This window comes from Sinocyclocheilus grahami, unplaced genomic scaffold, assembly GCF_001515645.1.
Source record: "Sinocyclocheilus grahami isolate Dianchi unplaced genomic scaffold, SAMN03320097.WGS_v1.1 scaffold442.1, whole genome shotgun sequence".
In the NCBI taxonomy this organism is placed as follows: domain Eukaryota; kingdom Metazoa; phylum Chordata; class Actinopteri; order Cypriniformes; family Cyprinidae; genus Sinocyclocheilus; species Sinocyclocheilus grahami.
The window spans coordinates 433,262-454,650 of record NW_015505621.1 but is presented as its reverse complement, the minus strand read 5'-3'; the positions used below and the strand labels follow the sequence as shown (position 1 = coordinate 454,650).

The 21,389-nt window shown below is 35.6% G+C and overlaps 1 protein-coding gene across 1 annotated transcript in view; it reads left to right on the top strand.

The window, feature by feature from the left end:
- The window catches only part of LOC107552142 (homeobox protein cut-like 2), a 177,353-nt gene that overhangs the window by 140,502 nt on the left and 15,462 nt on the right, over positions 1-21,389 (top strand). The window contains exons 5-16 of the mRNA XM_016233972.1: positions 5,249-5,380; positions 6,230-6,368; positions 7,536-7,612; positions 7,699-7,765; positions 9,898-9,919; positions 12,307-12,402; positions 12,629-12,826; positions 13,598-13,656; positions 13,739-13,787; positions 14,178-14,277; positions 16,220-16,864; positions 19,334-19,432. Coding sequence (XP_016089458.1) covers positions 5,249-5,380; positions 6,230-6,368; positions 7,536-7,612; positions 7,699-7,765; positions 9,898-9,919; positions 12,307-12,402; positions 12,629-12,826; positions 13,598-13,656; positions 13,739-13,787; positions 14,178-14,277; positions 16,220-16,864; positions 19,334-19,432 — 1,683 coding nt within the window. The remainder of the gene's footprint in view (positions 1-5,248; positions 5,381-6,229; positions 6,369-7,535; positions 7,613-7,698; positions 7,766-9,897; positions 9,920-12,306; positions 12,403-12,628; positions 12,827-13,597; positions 13,657-13,738; positions 13,788-14,177; positions 14,278-16,219; positions 16,865-19,333; positions 19,433-21,389) is intronic.

The window sequence follows — 21,389 nt, the reverse complement described above, 5'->3', positions numbered from 1 at the left end:
TTTAGCTTAGTTAACGGAAGGCTACCTGCTGCAGTCAGAGCAAGTGTAATTACTGCATTCACACGCTCCTCAAATGCTCTCGTTTCCCGAGTTGTGCTTTTAAGTCGGAATGTGAAAACAACCTGGACACGCACGTTACTACAAAGATTATTTTTCATGTGCGGTGCCAGTGATGATGCTTCTTACGTCCGTTTCAGAGAACCAGAGGACAAATATTTCAATCGATCGCTCAGGCATGGCACCGAAATGAGGCACCGAAATCTGCATTCTGATTCGGTTCTAGTACATACCGGTTATGTAGGTACCGGTGCCATATTGGTACCGGGTTTCGGTACCCAACCCTAGTTAAGTGTCATTTTTAGGCTGCTTTCTCTCACAGATTGCATGTGGCTGTCTCTGAATCACTCGACACTCTCGAATGGATGTTTTGTCCCACATTTGTTCATAAAGCCACTTCCTCATGACTCCTGACGCGTCAGATTCACACGGCACCAGACATCACCAACATCTCCTGAAATCATCCTGGTGGCCTTGAGGTAATATTCCAGAGTTAACACAAATGCTTGGCCTCTCTCGCCCGATCCGTTGGCTTCCCTCTTGTTTGTATCCTTCATCTTTTATTGAGATCACTCATCTTCAGCTAAGCCGCATGCAGCTGCGCCTCTGCGTCGCTTTCAGGTGCACTTCACAGCTGATTCTTATTGATGTTTGTCCGACTGTGTCCTTCACAACGCCACTAAAACAAAAAGACTTTGAGAGGGAAGTTTGTCTTTCAGCGCACACACTCGTAGGAAGAGACGCATTTCTCTCTTTACCTCGTTCTCTCTCCGCTTTATTACTTTCTTCATCAAGGCTTTTACAAAAGCATTTATTATTACCGCTCGAGTATCAAGGGCAAAGACTGTTGAATGTTAAAAGTTTCAATGATGTTTTTCATGGAACATTTAAGATCAAGTCACACTGTTCTAATGCTTGTACACTTGCAAAAATGTTGAAATATGCTGCATCGATTGTATCAAATGATCATTTCATAATAGTGTGCGATATATACTATGCCACTGTTAGCTTTCAGATAGATAGATAGATACTGTAGACAGACAGACGATGATTGGGGTCAGTAAGACCTTTTTAAAGAAAATAAATTAATCAGAAGTGACAGTAAACACATTTTTAATGCATAAGAATCATATTTAAAATAAATGCTGATCTTTTGAAATTTCTATTCATCAAAGAATCCTTAAAAATTTTATCAACATTAATAATTATCAGAAATGTTTCTTGAGCAGCAAATCAGCATATTAGACTGATTTCTGAAGATCATGTGACACTGAAGACTGGAGTAGTGATGCTGAAAATACAGCTGCGCATCACAGGAATAAATTAGATTTTACAATATATTCACATAGAAAACACTTATTTTAAATTGCAATAATATTTCACAATTTATTGTTTTTACTGTATTGTTGAGCAAATAAATGCAGCCTTAGTGAGCAAAAGACACTTCTTAAAAAAATTAAAATGAATAAATATATAAAAAATAGACTTTTGAATGATTCTTATTTGTGTATCAAATTTATCTCTCCTAAAATTAGAAATAAAGCCAGATCAAAAAGATGTGAAAAAGAGACCGTAGATTGTAGTTACCAAATGAATGTGGATAATAACTCAAATTCTTTGTTTTTGAATTTGATGAGAAGAAGATTACATTTATATTGAGATCTCTGACTTTTGATTGCAGGTTTGGTATCTGAGCACAGTTTAAGACATTGAGATCTCTGCTGAAATTTTGCTGTCTTTTTCTCAGGAGGAACATCTGAGATGTCCCTATCTAATCTTATTTTCTAAGAGACACGTCTGAGATAATATAGATATCTCATTTCCAGACTTGAGTATAACGCGTTACACAGTATTATTCTAATTACTTTTCCTGGTAATGCAGTAGTGTAATGCGTTACATTTTAAATGTATGTAATTTGATTACAGTTACTAATGTCAATAAATTACATTACTTAAGTTACAAATGCAGTGTTAAAAATATGAAGTAAAAATCATATTTTGCGCATCAGTGTGCCCTTTAATAAATCACTGGAGAATGCGAGTTAAAATGCAGACGAGTCCTACAACATTTATATGCAATGAAAAGTTGCAATCATATTTCAAAATGTCGCATTCGATTTCACATATTTTAGTCTGGCAGTGTAGTTTGGGAAAAGTTCAACAAGTGAATGTGTACAAGTTTATGTCACAGTAACACTAATATAAGTAAAAATAAACATGAGGCATCAGAATGAGATCCTCCGCTGGATTAAGCCGCGTCGCATAGCGTTCTTCTTTTGAGGTAAATTCAAGGCTTCCTCACAGCGCGTCTTCTTCCAAAAATGAAAAGTAGCCGAGATGAACTTGAATCTTTCTTTGTTTACGGAGGTGATGTGGACGTTTACGAGCAGTGTATTTACATGGACGGTAAAAGGACAGATTCATTAAAGCTAATCGGCGGTCTGTGATGTCCAAACCCAGCACTGAGTGCCTGAACGAGACTCGTCCTCCTTTACCTGCCATTAACACTTAATTTAATCAGGGAATGATTGCACCTGATTTGATAGAATGTGTTTGACACTCTCTAATAGCCTCCGTAATCAACACGAATAAACTGTACAGCACAAAGCAAATTGGGAGGATTAGCATGAGACGATAACTGATTATCCAAAGTCTTTCATTTCTTGACGCCAGTAGATGGTGTTATTTATTTAAAGGGGTCATATGATGCTTTTTTAAAGATCATTATTTGGTGTAACAAAATATGTTGACATGCTTTAATGTTCAAAAAACACATTATTTTTCAAATACTGTACATTATTGTAGGTCCTCTACGCCCCGCCTCTCTCAAACGCTTCGTTTTCTACAAAGTCCCTCCTTCCGACAAGCGCAGTCTGCTCTGATTGAAAAAAAAAAAGTATTTATTTATTTACTATTTATTTATTTTATTTATTTTTTGGAGTGTTTTATGGTATATTATATACTAGACAATATTTACTCCAAGAATACCATGTTTTTGTCATGGTACCAGATGGTACACACAAAAAAGTAGCATAATACTACCATATTTACCATATAAATGCATGGTACATAAATTTCAGTATCATATCATATATAAAGTTCCATCTTTTACCAAAAAAAAAGTACTGTGGTACTTGATGGTATAAGGTAACTCTGTGGTAATTAAAAATATACCTTGGTAATGAAATTCCTTCAGTACAATGGTACTGCCATGGCATGTTTGTCAAAAATACCATGTTTTTTTATGTGACATGAATTCCAGTTTAATGGTATATATAAAAGTACCATCAAAAAATATGCCATGGTACTAAAGTCTGTGTGTCCAAAAACACAATACAGCTATGGCACCATGGCAGAAAACAAATAAATAAATAAAAATGACATATTGCTTTAGTACATGTGCAAAAAAAAATGTTTCTTTTGATTCTGTGTTATTGGTTTCTTTCCCTGGGAATTAAGCAGAAGCCACATGCAATATGTCTGCGGTTTGATCAGCTCCCGCTTCAGTTTAATCCAGATGCATCCAGACATCATTCAGACGCGCAAACACACACTTTAATATCTGCAGCGACTTCCATAATGTGATTTCTCCCGTCTCGCAAATGCATCTAGTTTGCAGAGTTTCCCTCCCAGCGTCTGATTGAGGAGCATTGCTGGTTGCGTTGGAGAATAAAGCCTGAAGGGTTTGATCATTAGAACTTAAAAGAAAGTGATAAAGGAGTTGATGCACTGATTTAAGCCGTCGTCTTTGTGTAAAAGGAGTTATACTACTCTTAAAAGCAGCGTCCCAAGTGACTGACGCAATATCCACTGTGCTTTTGTAACAAAGCGCACACGTGTATGCGCTTTAAAGTCTCGCCGATTGTTTTTAACGTCCTGATTTATTAAATACTCTCTCGCCCTTGCGGCCTCTCGTCTGACCTCGATTTAGAGGGATGGAAAATCCGACCGGAAATACCTCCTGTCCGAGCGAGCCGGGAACCAGAGCGGATCTGTGTTGGCTTGAGAAGCGCGAGCGGATCAGGACCCCTGTCGTGCAGGATGAAAGCCACCACTGGTCGAAGTGGAAAAAGAAGCGATTTCCCTCGTCTTCTGGAGTTGTGAAAGACTCCCCTCCCCGTGTCAGCCGTGCTCCCATGAGCCTCCTCTCTCTCTCTGCGCGCCGGCTCGGGGAGTCACCTCCTTTGCCAGGTACACAACAGGAGCACGGCTCCTCTCTGAGCCGCGCAGCGCTCAGCTTTTTCAGGGGAAGAAAGGGAAGACGGAAGATTAAAAACAGCCCTGTGATGTGGAGAGCCGAGTCGCCTCCTGAGGATTCCTGGCATAATAATTTAAATGATCAAATGATCCAGAGGAGACTTGTTAGCGCAGAAACAGCCTCCTAGTTGGCCCCATGGGCCCCTCGCTGAGACACATGCATTGCAAAACAGCTCCTCTGTAGTGCTAAAGAATCTCACCTTTTTATATATATATATACTATTTCTTTTTTGGTTGACTTTTTATCCTCTTCTACTTTGTTGGATTTGTCTAGATAAGTATTTGGGAGCAAGTTAAGCAGCTGAGGTTGGTGGCTTTTAGTGAGACGGCCTGATATGGAGGGAATATTTTGATTCGCTCTGATGTTTTGGTAACATTTTACGATAAGCTTCCAGTTGTTTACATGAACTGACAGTGAAACGCATTTTTTTACTCTTAGTTAATGTTCATTTCAACACTTACTAATACACTATTAAAATGTTAATATTATTTCATGGACCTGAGTTACCGTGAACTATAGTAACATAAAAAAATAAGAAATGTTAAAAATAAATAAATAGTAGTAATAATAAATGCATTTCTCATTGGTTAATGCATTTAAATTAAGCTTTAGCGTTAGTTCTGGCAGGTCACGTGAGTCAAGCTTGCATCAGCTGATTCTCAGCTGATCACATCTACCTATAGGAATACGACACCTATCGCGGCATTCCTATATAAGCTGTATTCAGTATTTGAAGTACAGTGCGTTCAATGGATTGAACTGTTTTTTAACAACATACTGATTGTTCAGCTGATGAAACGTCTTTCGGGAAGAAACTTTCAGTAGACAAAAACTCTACTGAAACACATAAAGCAGATATGTTGCAGTTTTGTCAAATGTGACTGTGCACTAATGTAGCTTTGTATCTCTTTATGTGTGCGTGTGTGTGTGCAGATCCGGCTCCGCTGCTGCAGGCCACACAGGAGCGTCTGGCAGAACTTCAGCGTTCGGCTCCTGACGGTGACGCTCTGGTCACAGAAATCTCGGAGCACTGGAGAAAACACCTGGAGTGCCTTGACAAAGCAGGTCAGAGCCTAAAACACACCAGAAACTATAACAATATGGCAATATAATAATATGCTCTCACATGTTCTCTAAACTGAAAACAACCATTGAGAAGCAGTTCTTCACTCACATAGTAAAAATGTCAAAGAATTACAAAGAAACGCAAGTAACACATTGAATTAAACTTGAAATATTTAAAATACAAAGACTAAAATTGTATTTTCTTGTAAATCATACTCCAATAATCCATTAATTTATTTTTTAAAACTTTAAGACTTTTGATTGACTTCTGATGTAAATCCCTTTAATCATAAAAAAACAGACTAACCATAACCTACAACCTAACCCTAAACAACAAACTTACATTTTTAGAATAAAATAAATGCTGAATTCAATGAATCACTTTTCACTTTAAATCTGCCCTCAAATTGAGTTTTTTTTTTTTCAACCATTTTATCCACCAAAACAGCAAATAAATGAATAAATTAAAATTAAAATGAGTCTGTCATTCTAATATGCTGATTTGCTGCTCAAGAAACATTTCATATTATTATCAATGTTGAAACCAGTTGTGCTGCTTCAAACCATGACCCATTTTTTAGGATTACTTGGTGAAAATTCAAAATTGCATCATTTATTTGAAATATGAATCTTTCGTAATAAATTAGAATTACAAAATTACAAAAGTCTTTACTATCACATTTGATCAATTTAATGCAAAAAAAAAAAACTCTTATTGACCCCAAACTTTTGAACAGTATTGTAACTTTATAATGAGAAATAAAATCTTATCTCAACACCAACTGTTAGGTTGCACTTGTTATTCCACAGAGAAAGTGGACTGGTTACAATGTAATTAATTGTGTTTAGAACACACAGAGCAGGGGTCTGTATCCGTGGAGACGGGGGAGGCGTCGTCACAGCCGCCCCACATGATGACACCAAACAGCACACAGAACGTCCAGGATGAAGACGCCCCGCTCCAGAATCACCAGGACCCACAGGAAGGGTACGTGACCCACAGGAAGATTCCACACAAAACTTACTGCATACTGTATTCTCAATATCTATATATCTGTAGTTCAGTGAGTGCTGTTCATTTGCCATATCGCCAATACTTATTTCTAGGGATGCACGATATATCGGCCACCATATCGGTTATCGGTATCGGCCAGATAAGAAAATTTGGCCGATATCTTAAAGCCGATAAATAATGCATTATTTCCTTCAGAGACACTTCAGATGCGCGCTGTTCGTTTGCAGCCTTTTGTGCAATTGTACATTGTAATATTGTGTTTATTTGATGTATATCTGATTTATCTCATATAGAATGCGTTTGGTTAAGTTAAAAGAGCGCTTCAGTTTACCGGTGATCATCTTTAGCTCAGCACACGCAGCTCAAACAGCAGTGCACAACATTAATAACTATGATTGGGAATGTCGTGTATATAAAATTCTAATGAGAACATTATTATAATAAAACATTGTGAATTCTTTGGGTTTAGTTGCCATGTTTCAGCACATCATTTGTCTAATTCTAGTGCATTCCATTATGGGATACCAAACTTAATTATATATTTAGAAACATTTAAAAATATATTAAAAAAAAAATTTTTTAAAGAGTTATTATGAATTATTTAATTTTTTATTAAATTCTAATTTCTTACATTTTTAATGTAACAATTTTGTGTAAAAAAGTTGATTGCAGTGTATTGCCTTATGGGATATCGCACCTAAAATGTAATGATTAATTAAATAACTGAATAAATAAATAAACAAACAAATAAAAAATGTATCATAAAATTTAAATATATACTGTATATCATTTTTAATCAGATTTTAATCAAATTTTGTGTTTATGTTCAGAATTGTGACATATGCAGATAATTTGTCTCAGTTGAGTGCACTAGATTATGGGATACTCTGTATGATAAGCAGATTATTTGTGTGTGCATTGCATTATGGGATACCACATCTCACACTGTGTGCTCTGTTGTATACTTCACATTTTGCATTGTTACACACTGTAGTAGGCTACTGTATCCATCTCTGGATAAGACACTTTGCAGAAATCGGCTGTGGCTTTCCAGAGATCCATTCAAGGGCTTCCTAATTTCTCAGCGGGGTTTCAGTCACTTCCTGTTCTGATCTCTCTGCTGTCTCGCCGTTTCCACAGGGAGGAACATGAATCAGACGTTTCGCTGCCTGTCAGACTCGGCCAGGCTGAGGACCGGATCAAAGCGCTTCAGTCATGTAAGATCCGTATCAAACAGTGAGGTCATCTGAGGCTTGATATGAGGTCAGAGGTCAATAATGGCGGCCGTTTCTCTGTCTCACAGCGCTCAACTCGGCCCGAACGGAGCTGCAGGAACTGAGGTCTAAATACGACAAAGAAATGACGGAAAAGTAAGACACTTATTCACTGTGGCCATATAATGCTGATGTGTTTCTGGTTTTTTGTATTCTCTGATGTTCATTTCCTGCTTCTGTGATTTCATCTCAAGCTACATGTTTGTTCTGTCATTGCAAACAACAGAAACAGAGCATCTTTCTTCCCTTGTGTTACGGTGACTTGCTGGTTTACTCACACAAAACCTACTTTTCCATTCAAGTCTCATCCAAAATTGAACCTCTCTGACCCTAGCTAAGTGTTTAAAGTTAGTTCTCTACCCGACCTGAGCTTGAACACTCTTTTTTTCATGCATATCCAGCTGACAAGTGTCCAAAATCCTTCTAAAACCCTCAAAACAGACTAAACTGTAATTTTTTTCCGTCAGCGGGGTTGAATTGGGTTTCTACAGTTTGTAATTAAAATTATAGTAACTTAGTTTTATAATAAATTTGTATTATTAATAAATTTTTAATAATACCTTTTTTTTTTTTATACTTCATATGCATGTTTAATTCAGTGAGTTGTGCATATCAGCAATAACTATTTGTATATTAATTTCTGTATTATTTCTAAATAATATTTTAAATGATAAAAATGTAAATATAAATATGAAAACAAAACAATATATGATATAAATACTTAAAACATAAAAAAATGTTATGTATAATATATAATTTATTCATTTATTTTATTTTTGTAATTATTTTTTTAATTTTAGTGCAACTCATTTTTGGCTATATGCATATGTTTGAGAATTTGTAAAAATTCAATTAAGATTTGGTTTTAATGTTTGTCAAAGTCGAGTCATGAGTTATAAATTTTTTAAAACTGGAGAGAAATGTGATATATATATTTTATATAATATATATATATATATATATATATATATAATTTTTTTTTTATCATATTTCAATTTAATTTTGTGCAAAAAAGTTTAACTATGCAGATTTTTTTGTCACAGTTGAGTGCATTCCATTATGGGATAAGGCATCTCACACAGTGTACAGTGTCACACAGTTATATTAACATTTATGTTTTTCGCTGATGCTTTTAGCCAAAGCGACTTAAAGGGGTCATATGATGTTGCTAAAAAGAACATTATTTTGTGTATTTGGTGTAATGAAATGTGTTTATACGGTTTGAAGTAAAAAAAAACACATTATTTTCCACATACTGTACATTATTGTTTCTCCTCTATGCCCCGTCTTTCTGAAACACGTCGATTTTTACAAAGCTCATCGGTCTGAAAAGCGAGGTGTGCTGTGATTGGCCAGCTATCCAGTGCGTTGTGATTGGCCGAATACCTCAAGCGTGTGACGGAAATGTTACGCCCCTCACCATACTGTGATGCCGTGTCCAGCTGGAGAGACGAGACAAAAACATTAAAACCCATTACAAACGAGGCATTTGTTGCATCCAGTGGGGACATAATTACTGATTAAAGTGACTTATACTGTCTTTTTACACGTAGCGAACACTCCAAAGAGAAAGGAAAAATTGAAATCGCATCATATGACCCCTTTAAAAAAACAGGAACTTTAAGTCCAAAAACCAACGATATCCTTAATAATCATTGCCAGGTTTAATAGACTAGAAACTAGATTAGGAAGCAACCTTGGAAGTAGAAGAAATGCACAGTTTTTTTACATTTTGCATTTTTACATACTACAGAAGTTAGTATGAGTAGTATGCTACTGTATTACAGTGTCAAATGAAATGTTTACCTGCTCTTAAAGTTTGACCTTATCTGTCAGGTCACAAGGTTTCATTTACAGGCAGTTTTTGGTCAACGTAATGCTCTTTCAGATCTGTCTGTGTTTAACTGTCCACTGAAAAGCTTTTAATAGATTTGTCCCGTAAAGCTCGTCACAGTCGTCTATGTTTCTAGATTACACCTCAAGTAAATCTGGTCCGGTTCTGATTGATAGACGGATTTAATTCAGTTCTGATCAAGTGGACATTTCAGTTTCTGCTCAGCTGACAGACTTCTGCTCGGTTCTCGTTCAGCAGCCGCCGATGATACGATTGCATTGACGATCTCGACTCAGACAGGCGGCAGACGGAGAAACTCAAAGGCCTGTGCAGCTGGCGAGTGCTCTGAACGGTCCTCTCCTCAGACTAAACTTCTCTGATTGTGCTCTTAAAGCGAATCTCATCTAATTGAGAAGGTATCTTTGTTTAGCGCAACCTCAGAGCCTCACATGTTTAATCAATCTTTCACTCCTCTTTATTCCGCTGCCTCTCCACCTTTTGAAAATCAACTCCCTGATGGCTGAGAGGAAACTGTTGAACTTCAAACAAACCTTATGAATAATCTCGCCGAGACGCTATTCAAATGAGAGTTCTCTGATTGTGCTGAAGCGCGCGCGTGTGTGTGGGCATGTTGGGATACGCTGATGCCGAACGCAGAGCTAGATAAGACTCACTCGACTCTAATGACAGCAAACCTTGCATTTTACTGACTTCAGTGACTCCCTTAAGAACTTCTGAACTTGTGTTCATTTATTTATTTCTTCTGTTTGAGCCTTACGAGGTTTCTCTGGAGAAAAGGACACTTTTTAGGCAGATGCATGTGTAAATACTGGAGTAGCTCGTTCTTTGCATTTGGAGGTTTTTGGTATTGTTTCTGCACTGTGATGTAAATGCCAGTGCATTTAGCAGTGTGTAATATTCTGAAAATTCAGTGATGGTGCAAGAAACACTGACTTCACATCTTTCTATTGCATCGTCTTCACTTGCTGCACTCAAAAAGCATGCATCACAACCAGCGTAGTCTGATTAACCAATCTTGGAAGGCTGTTTTTATTATTGAATCACTCAAGCTCCCGGTTTGAATCAATCTGATGAATCGTTCGCATAATGAACTTTTGCTGAATTCATAAATGACTCACTGAAGTCTTTCCTTTCAGTCGTGTCACACTAAAAATCAAGCTGGAAATCTGACTTACTGTGGTCTGTATGTTTAAGATTTGTGAGACTTCAGTGACTTTACTTACACATGACAACATACAAAGTTTGAAATACATTTTTCGAAATGTATACATTTGATTAAAATTGTAAAAAATAGTACAAACATTTACATGTGTGTATGTAATCTAATATTCTAAAATATATAATTATAATATTTTCATATATGTACATAATCTAATATTATATAATATATAATTCTGTAATATTGTACAAATATTACATACAATTCCACTAAAATAAACAGTAGGCTATTTTGTTGTTAGCACTTTTAGCATTTTTTATTTTAATTAAAAGTAATTGAATATTCATTTACACTACAAACATTATTATTAAACACAAAATATATTCATAAACACACTATTCTAGTTTTTATTAATATTTTGAATTAGTTTTTTAATTCAATTCTTAGTTCTTATTTTAATATTTTACCTTTTAACATCAAGTCAAGTAACCTTTATTTATATAGCGCTTTTAACTATACAGATTGTGTCAAAGTAGCTGTACAGCATTAATTAGGAAAATATAGTGTCAATAATGCAAAAGGACAATAGTAAACACTCATTTTTCAGTTAAAGACAGTTCATCATTGAATTCAGTGATGTCAACATCCAGCTCAGCTCAGTTTAAATAATATCTTTGCAATCATGTCAACGATAACGCTGGAAATGAAGTGTCCCCAACTAAGCAAGCCAGAGGCGACAGCGGCAAGGAACCAAAACTCCATCGGTGACAGAATGGAGAAAAAACCTTGGGAGAAACCAGGCTCAGTCGGGGGGCCAGTTCTCCTCTGACCAGACGAACCAGCAGTTCAATTACAGGCTGCAGCAAAGTCAGATTGTGCAGAGGACTCGTCTGGTTCCTGTGGTCTTGTCCCGGTGGCCGTCTGAGACGAGGTCTTTACAGGGGATCTGTATCTGGGGCTCATCTAGTTGTCCTGGTCTCCGCTGTCTTTCAGGGCTGTAGAGGTCCTCTCTAGGTGCTGATCCACCATCTGATCTGGATACAGACTGGATCTGGTGGCTACAGTGACCTCGGAATAAGAGAGAAACAGACTAATATTAGTGTAGATGCCATTCTTCTAGCGATGTAGCGAGTACATCGGGTGTTAAAGGTTTAGTCATTTTTGTTTTTGTTGTGTTTGTTAACAAAAGCGTGTGTTTTTGTTATTTAAAAAAACTTTTTTTTATTAAACGTGTATATATATATATATATATATATATGTATATATATATAATGTTTATAAAAATCAGTAAAGATTTGACAGCAAAAAGACACATTAAGCACAAGCTGACGGTTGTATAATTATACTAAAGGCCTTTTACTTGGGGAAAAAAAAAGTCTAAACGATCAATCAGACGAAAGAAGGCATGGAGTAGATTGTGTTCAACAGGTATATCAGCAAAGTGTGGATCGTTTTGATCATTTAGAGACCTTTGAAATTTGTGTATTACCGTCTAAATGAACCGTTCCATTTCTGACTATTATTTCACATGCTTTAATTGTGGCGCAAGTGTCTAAATATTTTTGGGGTTACTGCACACACAGGCTCCTCTAAAGTTTTCCAAACTTGTGTGTTTGATGGCAGAGAGCGGATCTGGCCCAGAGGGAGGTGGAGAAGCTGAGGGAGCAGCTCGCCAGCACTTCTAAAGGGACCGGCCCATCAGAGGAGCGACCCAAGGAGGTACGAATGACTCTCTCTTTTAGATGAAAGCCGGGGCGACTGCAAATTGCCACCTTAACACGTCCAATCTGCAGTGGAAGGAAATGATCAGTTGCTCCCACACCACTGGAACCTCATTAGTGGCTCTTTTGAGGCGCTGTGATTACAGGAAGCCAGCGAGCAGGAGCAGATTTTGAAGTTGAAAAGACCCCTCGTCCCCCTGATCTCCTTTCATTTGCCGTCTCAGGAGAGGGAGCGCGAGGAGCGAGACGAGACCTTGCTGTCCCGGCTGGAGGCGATGCTGTTTTCCAAGGACAGAGAGATCCTGCGACTGCTCGAGAACGTCCAGAGAATCCAGTTCACCTTACAGGAAGTCCAGGACTCCTCGGCCAATCAGATCGCAGAGCTGGAGCGGCAGCTGGCCTATAAGTCAGAATCTATAGAGGTGAGAGCCATAATATGAGGTCAGGATGTTATAGTTTAAAAGTATGTAATGTAATGCAACTCGATAATCATGGCTGCAGATTTGTTTTAAAGCGGCACACGTGCACATTTTCACATATTTTTGCTTGATTTGAATATGCTTTCAGCTGCTAATAAGAGTGTCATATGTATTTGCATATATGCATAGTATTCTCAGCTCCATTTAACACATTTTACCATGTTTACGTTGGCTTTTATCCAAAGCAACTTACACTGCATCCAAAAATCCAGAGATTCCAGCACTTTTGTAAAAGAGAGCAAAAACAGCATTAACAAACATAAAATTGTTGCCGTTTTTAATATTCACTAAGGATACATTAAAGTTATCAAAATATGTATCACTGTAAGATTTTGGTTTATAAAAGACTGGAGTAATGATGCTGAAAATTCAGTTTTGATCACAGGAATAAATTACATTTTTAAACATATTCAAATAGAAAACATTTATTTATTTAAAAAAATATATATATTTCACAATATTGGTGATTTTACTGTATTTTTGATCAAATAAATGCAGCCTCGGTGAGCAGAAGAGACTCCTTTCAAAAACACAAAATCGTACCAACCCCAAACGTTTGAGCAGTAGTGTTTGTTTAAAGCATCATTTTGATTTTATAAGAAACCAAACAAATCAGTCTTGCTCCACTTTGGTTGTGTTTTCATCTGTTGTCTTTCTGGACTGTAATGATTTATCGATGACCCATAATTAACATCTTGATTTGTGTCTTCACAGACGCTGGAGTCCAAACTACAGTCCCAGATGGATTATGAAGAGATCAAAACAGAACTCAGGTGAGGTTTTGCTGGAATGCATGTTATAAAGGCGATGTAGTACGATATCGGTGATGTTAACGGATCGTCGTGTCTCCTGCAGCATCCTGAAATCCATGAAACTGGCATCAGCCAACGGAAGTTCATCCCAGGTGAGTGAAGCAAGTGTTCTTCCTGCAGAGCTGTAGGGTTGTTTAACAGTCCTGCGTTATATTGACATACGGTTACGGACCCTCTCAAATAAAAGACAAATAAAGTTCTCCACAAAAACAGTTGCCTGCATCTGTCAATGAGGAAACGCCACAGTGATCCATGTGAACGCCTCACTAACATCATCCATAATGTAGATCTGCATCGATCACGAGAGTTTAACTGCCCCTGTGTGTGTGTGTGTGTGTGTGTGTGTGTGTGTGTGTGTGTGTGTGTGTGTGTGTGTGTGTGTGTGTGTGTGTGTGTGTGTGTGTGTGTATGTGTGTGTGTGTGTCTGTGTCTGTGTCTGTGTCTGTGTCTGTGTCTGTGTGTGTGTGTGTGTGTGTGTGCAGGAATCGGCCAAAACCGCTGAGGCTCTACTGCTGGACAAAGAAGCCTTTCTGCCCTCTCACAAATTTCTTGTGGATAAAGTCAGAGTGTTACACAACAGTGGTAAGCATGTGTCTGTTTACGTTCACAGATGTGCGACTAAACTTTTCCCTTTCATCTTTCAAGTACAATAAACAAGGACAATAAACTAAAACCATAAAACAAAATGTTGTTACTTGAAATAAATATTAAGTGAAAATAAATTTAAAAAAATAAACTTTGCCAAAGCAGCGTTTCTCATTTTCATTTAGTTTAACTTGTAGTAAAATAACTAAAACTATTTTTAGTTATAGTAGAATTAGAATCAGAATTTTTATTCTATTTTTGTCTATTTTTATTTATTAATAATAATGATTATTAATAATGAAAAACTTTACTTATGTATATACTTTTTAATTCTATATTGTATTTCAATTATACTAGTAATTAAATTAATATTCGATTCGATTCAAAATCGATTATTTTGGATATATATCAGGTACAGTACATGCCAAATTTGCTGTAAAATATATGTTTCTCATTTTCATTTAGTTTAACTTGTAGTAAAATAACTAAAACTGAAATATTAACAATGATACTAAAACAACACTTCCTTGGAGTACCATGTAAATACCATGGTACATGAATATGTTATTCATTTAGAGTCATAATATATGGTACTATGGTAGAAACATATTGACATCTTCACTGCACCATGGTACTGCCACCGTATTTTAAGGGAAATACGACTAAACATTTTATGTGGTTAAATATGTTGTATAATAATGCTAAATAAACTGTATCGATATATATATATATATATAGTTTTTATTCTATTTTTGTCTATTTTTATTTATTAATAATAATGATTATTAATAATGAAAAACTTTACTTATGTATATACTTTTTAATTCTATATTGTATTTCAATTATACTAGTAATTAAATTAAATCCCATTATTAATTTAAAATCTAATGAATTCATGTCAAAATTAGGGCTGGGTTTTGACACAAATTTCACGATTCGATTCGATTCAAAATCGATTATTTTGGATATATATCAGGTACAGTACATGCCAAATTTGCTGTAAAATATACATGAGAGTCAGTTGGTACTACATTATAATATTGAAGGTTAAAATTGACTGATTTGTGCTGTACATCTGCTTAAATCGCACTTACTGACGTTTTTATAATAATTAAGTTACAATTACTTCAGTTAGTTTTTTTTTTTTAAATATACACATTTAAATAGTGGCTGTCATAAAAACTTGAATGGATTTATTCAAACATAAATAAAACATTAAAGAACAGTAAAAAATTAATGAATGTTATATGGTGCACATATTTAGCAAAATGCTCCTCTCTACAGATTATTTTTCTGGCTGACTAACGAGTTTATGGTCACCGAATATGCTTTCTGAGGTAAATGTGATTACATGAATTGTTTACAAGCCGCTTTGCGCGACTGAAACACTGATTGAGCGATTACATGAGACAGGATACGGATTGTAAAATTGTACTCTTTCTTTTAGCTTACCTTCGGATGTTTAGTCATGTTTATTTTGTGCTGAAACTGGTATTAATGTGGTTCTAAGTTCTACAGCGATCTGTCACTCCACAAGTCAACTGTCACAAGTACCAAAGCACAATGCTTATTGAGATTTATTGGATGGGAGGTGCGCTTCAATGTTCCGTCCATTAACTGAAAACAGGGTACACTAATCGATTCTTGGGATTTAAGAATCGATATTGTTTCATAAAAATGAGAATCGAGTCAAATCAAGATATCAATATTTTTTTACGCAGCCCTAATCAAAATTATATTTTTACATAAGTACTACAATTATTTAATAATGCTAAACTGTATAAATGAGTATTTAATATTTTATTTTGACTTTATTTATTTAGTAGCTGTGAAAAACATTTCTGTGAAATTAGCAGCATTTAATATGGCTCACCATGTCAGATTTTAAAGCCATTATCAGTTTTCTCAAGCAAACATGTCTTTTCTCTCTCTGTCTAAGACAAGGGTCACTCTGAGGACTCCAGTAAGGATGTGAGTTGCCCAGCAGGGTCGTATTCCTCTCCTCCAGGAACACTGCCCATAGATGTCCGCACTTCCTCCAGCCCGGGACCGCCCAACACTGACACGCCCTCCTCCATCCACGAACTGCCCCGCCCCTACTCAGTGTCGCCCTTCTCGGGCGAGAAGCTTCCTGGAGATCAGCTCCTGCAGAAGCAGCTCCTGTCTCCGCTCTTCAAGAAAGACGGCAGCTCCATCATGGCGTTCCCCACCGCCCTCTACGCCGCCAAAGCGGCCCTCATGTCAGCCAATCAGAACGCCTCAATGCCCGTCTCCATGGAGACAGGCATGCCAAGTGACCAATCGGAGAGCGGAAGCTCGGGGGGAGGAGACGACAATCAGTTGGACACGGCAGAAATCGCCTTTCAGATCAAAGAGCAGCTGCTGAAACACAACATCGGTCAGCGTGTGTTTGGCCACTACGTGCTGGGCCTCTCACAGGGCTCGGTCAGCGAGATCCTGGCTCGACCCAAACCCTGGAGGAAGCTCACCGTCAAGGGCAAAGAGCCTTTCATCAAAATGAAGCAGTTCCTGTCGGATGAGCAGAACATCCTGGCGTTACGCACCATCCAGGTTCGCCAGCGAGGTGAGTGGACTGAACCAACCCATATATATATATATATATATATATATGTATATATACAGTCAAATCACAAATTATTCAGACACCTTCAAAATTTCTCACATTATCACAGTTTATTCGCTACAGTTTAGAAAAACTGGTAATAAAATATTACAAGATCTCAGAGTCAAACTGTGTCAGAACAAATTCATCTTAATAATGTCAGATAACTTTAAGAGAAAGGTGTGTAACAAAACATGGTCAGGTCAAAGTGTCAAATCAAAGTTTTGGTCCCAAATTTTTAGCAATTTTACTGGTAGTCCACTGTATGAAGAATTTTTGGGTATAATATGTCACAGTTTACTTTATTTTGCTATCCTCATAAATGAAGTGTCCTGCACCCACTAGTAAAAAAATATCAAAAAATATATCTGGTGTCAGAATAATTTTTTGTTCGACTGTGTATATATATATATAGTTTTTGTTCTATTTTTCCATTTGTATTTATTAATAATAAAAATTATTGTTAAATTAAATAATTTTGCTGTATGTATGTATGTATATATATAGTTTTATTCTATGTTTAAGTTTGATAGTAATAGTTAAATTAAATCAAACTATTAAATTATTAAAATATTATATAAATTATTAATTGAAATTAAAATTAATGATCAAAATGAAATACTACATTTACAAAAATGTTATTGAAATTAAATATTCACTAGACCAACATTAAATATATATTTATATGTAAGAAACTACTGTATGTATATACAGTGGTGTGAAAAAGTTTTTGCCCCCTTCCTGTTTTTTTAATTGTTTGCATATTTGTCACACTTAAAAGATTCAGATCATCAAACAAATTTTAATATTACACAAAGATAACCGGAGTAAATACAAACTGCAGTTTTGAAATTATGATTTCATTTATTAAGGGAAAAAAGCTGTCCAAACCTGCCTGGCCCTACGTGAAAAAGTAATTGCCCCCTAAATCTAATAACTGGTTGTGCCACGCTTTGCAGCAACAACTGCAATCAAGTGTTTGCGATAACTGGCAATGAGTCTTTCACATCGCTGTGGAGGAATTTTGGCCCACTCTTCTTTGCAGAATTGTTTTAATTCAGCCACATTGGAGGGTTTTCGAGCATGAATGGACTGTTTAAGCATCTCAATCGGATTTAAGTCCGGACTTTGATTTGACATTGTCCTGCTACATAACCCACAAACTCACAAACTGATGGCCGGACATTCTCCTTCAGGATTTTCTGATAGAGTGCAGAATTCATTGTTCCGTCAATAATGCAAGTCGTCCAGGTCCTGAAGCTGCAAAGCAGCCCCAGATCATCACACTACCACCACCATGTTTGACTGTTGGTATGATGTTCTTTTTATGAAATACTGTGTTGGTTTTACGCCATATATATATATATATATACATACATACATTTTTAATATTTTACATATAAATACAAATTAAAATATTATAAAATAATTAATAATTAATTTTACATACATTTTACCAAAACTTACATGACAATATAGCAGAACATTTTAAGAGATAAAATATTTTAATAATGCTGTACGTTAATAAACTGCATAAATTATCTTCTGATATATTTTATAAAACACTGATATATTTTATAAAATAATATATATATATATTTAAAATATTTTTACATATATGATATTTTTAACTAAATCCAGGTCGATTATATATAAATATATTAAAATATATATATGATAGTATTTTTGTTGGATAAATTTGATTATTTACTCATATTTTTATAGCGCAATATATCAAGCAAAAGATCCTCTTGGAGCAGCATCCTTATTGGTCCTATAGACAACATAGAGGGATCATTTTGCAATACAATAATAATGCATGAATTTTAAATCACAACAAATACTACTGTGATATATGAATACTTTACCATTTAAATAATCATTTCAAAAATACATATTTCTTATACAGAATATCATCTTCATGGTAAAAATAAATAAAAATATATTAAATATACAAAATTTATGTCTTTTACTTTGAGGTGAAATATGACTCTGCCATGTTCTCGGCAGGCTTCATGAGAGATCACACCTAATATTATCCACCTGCTATTTCCTTCTGAACTGATTCCACATTATGGAAGTCAAATGGCTCGTGAGCTGTGTTTCATGTCTTTGACCGATCCCACAAGCCCCATCTGATATCCTGAAGATGTCTCATCCCTCTAAACCCCACCGAACCGCTTCAGACCCCCAGAGAGAAGCAGCCCGCTTTCCTGTACAAGCGTTTCTAGCGCTTCCGCGCTGCCTCCCAAAGCCTGCATTTGTTGTGATGCTCTCAGCTCTGGTTTTGAAAGTCAAGCGTTCACGTGTTAGCGCACCCTCACTTGATGCCAGCTTCTCAAAGGCGGCCATTGATCTAGCAATCAAACGCAAGGCTTTGGAGCTGCTCTCTGATCAGCCCTCCTCTCTCTCCTTTACCCTCTCCGACAGGGAGCATCACTCCTCGCATCCGAACTCCTGAAACTGGGTCAGATGATGCCATCAAGAACATTCTAGAGCAGGCCAAGAAGGAGATCCAGTCACAAAGAGGTGGGTACAAAGACACCAAATAAACAGGCAGTTTCTGAACCTCACACTGCTACCTACACAATAACACACAGCAGCAGTGAAGCGCACTTTGATCTACGCAGCTGCGCATACGTGACTGTTGCACAATTGTTTTGCATAAAGGGATGCCTGATGTGTGTTGGAATCATCTGCTTTTTGTTCAAAATTACTAACTTCACTACAAAAAATAATCAAATTTGAGGAACCAAAATGTGTGACTAGACATTATAAACCTGAATTAAATTAATCACCACAATTTATTTTAAACATAAATATAAAAAGAACCAACATTTTAAGCATACATATATATATAAATGAAATTTAAATTAATCAAAAAAATTGGCAAAAATACATGTCAAATTATGGTCTCTAAAAATATATTCTCTTACTGTCCTATGTAATTTTGCTTCTTTAGTATATTTATTGAAGGATGTTGAGATACAAAAAAAACAAATACAGATTACAAATATTTTCACAGTGTCTTAGAGCATTTAAGATTTTTATAATATTTTTATTATATAAAAAAATATAAGCATGCATAATCATATATTGTTAAGAAAACAAAATAAAAATGTAAAGATGTTCTCTGAAATATACTACTAATAAAATGTATGTCTGCTCTATTTAATTTTTAATAAATCAATTTAAATAATAATTATTTTTATATTAATTTAATATTTTAAATATTATATATAATATTTTAAATATTTATAATGTCTTTAGAATAATGAAATATTTTAAATATTTATTTTATTATTGTATTATCAAATACAAAATATTAACAATTAAATGTACTATTATATAAAGATTTAATATTAATATATAATTTGCTTTTAAGATTAAAATGATTTTAATATTATATTTTAAATATATTTTAATATTAAAATAATTTATTGTTTTATTTGTTATAATTATTTAAATTAATAATTATTTGTCTACACACTTGCTAGTGCTAGTATGGCTATTATAATAATAAATTTTTATAATAATGAAATATTTATTTTATTATTGTATTATCAAACATAAAATATTAATATAATTAAATACCTTTTCTATTATATAAATATTTAATATTAATTTGTTTATATTTTAATATTTAAAGGTCACATATTTTACACCTTTCTGGAGTTTTATTTTAAGTCCTGTTGTCCTTAAGAATATATATTTGTGGTATAAGTACCAAAAACCATCTCAATATATTTTTACAGCTCCTCTCTCAGGAGCTCTGCTGAGAACAGGTCGATTTTGGGGCCAACCACAGGTAACTAGGGTCAGCGACGTCACAGCGCTAGCTGGAGGCAGCAAAACAAAGAGGAAACTGGAGGCGGCCCATTCAAACCAGCGCAGGTTCTGCTACATAAGGAGCTTAAAATATCATCTTGTTGTGATGTTGGGTGCCAGAATCGACGTAATACAGCCTCAAATTAGAAATCTGATCACATATCTGCTGCCACTGCCAGACAAAAAAACGACGACAGCTGTGGTTAAACGCGATAATACGACCAGACTGGACAGAAACGATCGTCAAAAATGCTTGCGTTTGCTGTGCACACTTCTTATCAGAAAAGATTCAATAAAGTATTGTCTTTTGTTGTTATGGGCGCGTCTACAGATTTCTTGCCATATGTCTATGTTTCTTGCATCTCACGACTATGTCGTGTATGAAATAATGTCTGTGTGCATGTGTGCGTGTGTACAAACTGATGATTTATATATAATCATTTGTAATTGTATATACATTCTTGTGATTATTTGTGGCTGGAACGCTGGAACAGTAAAAATAGTTTCCTGCTGAAATTGAAATATATATACATCTTCATCATGACTAGATTAGATAGACACGGTGAGTTTGTCTTTAGTTTACACGTTAGATGTGATCACCTCATAGTAACAATCCTGTCAGATCGTCCATCCTTTGAGTGAGAGTGTAACGTTACAG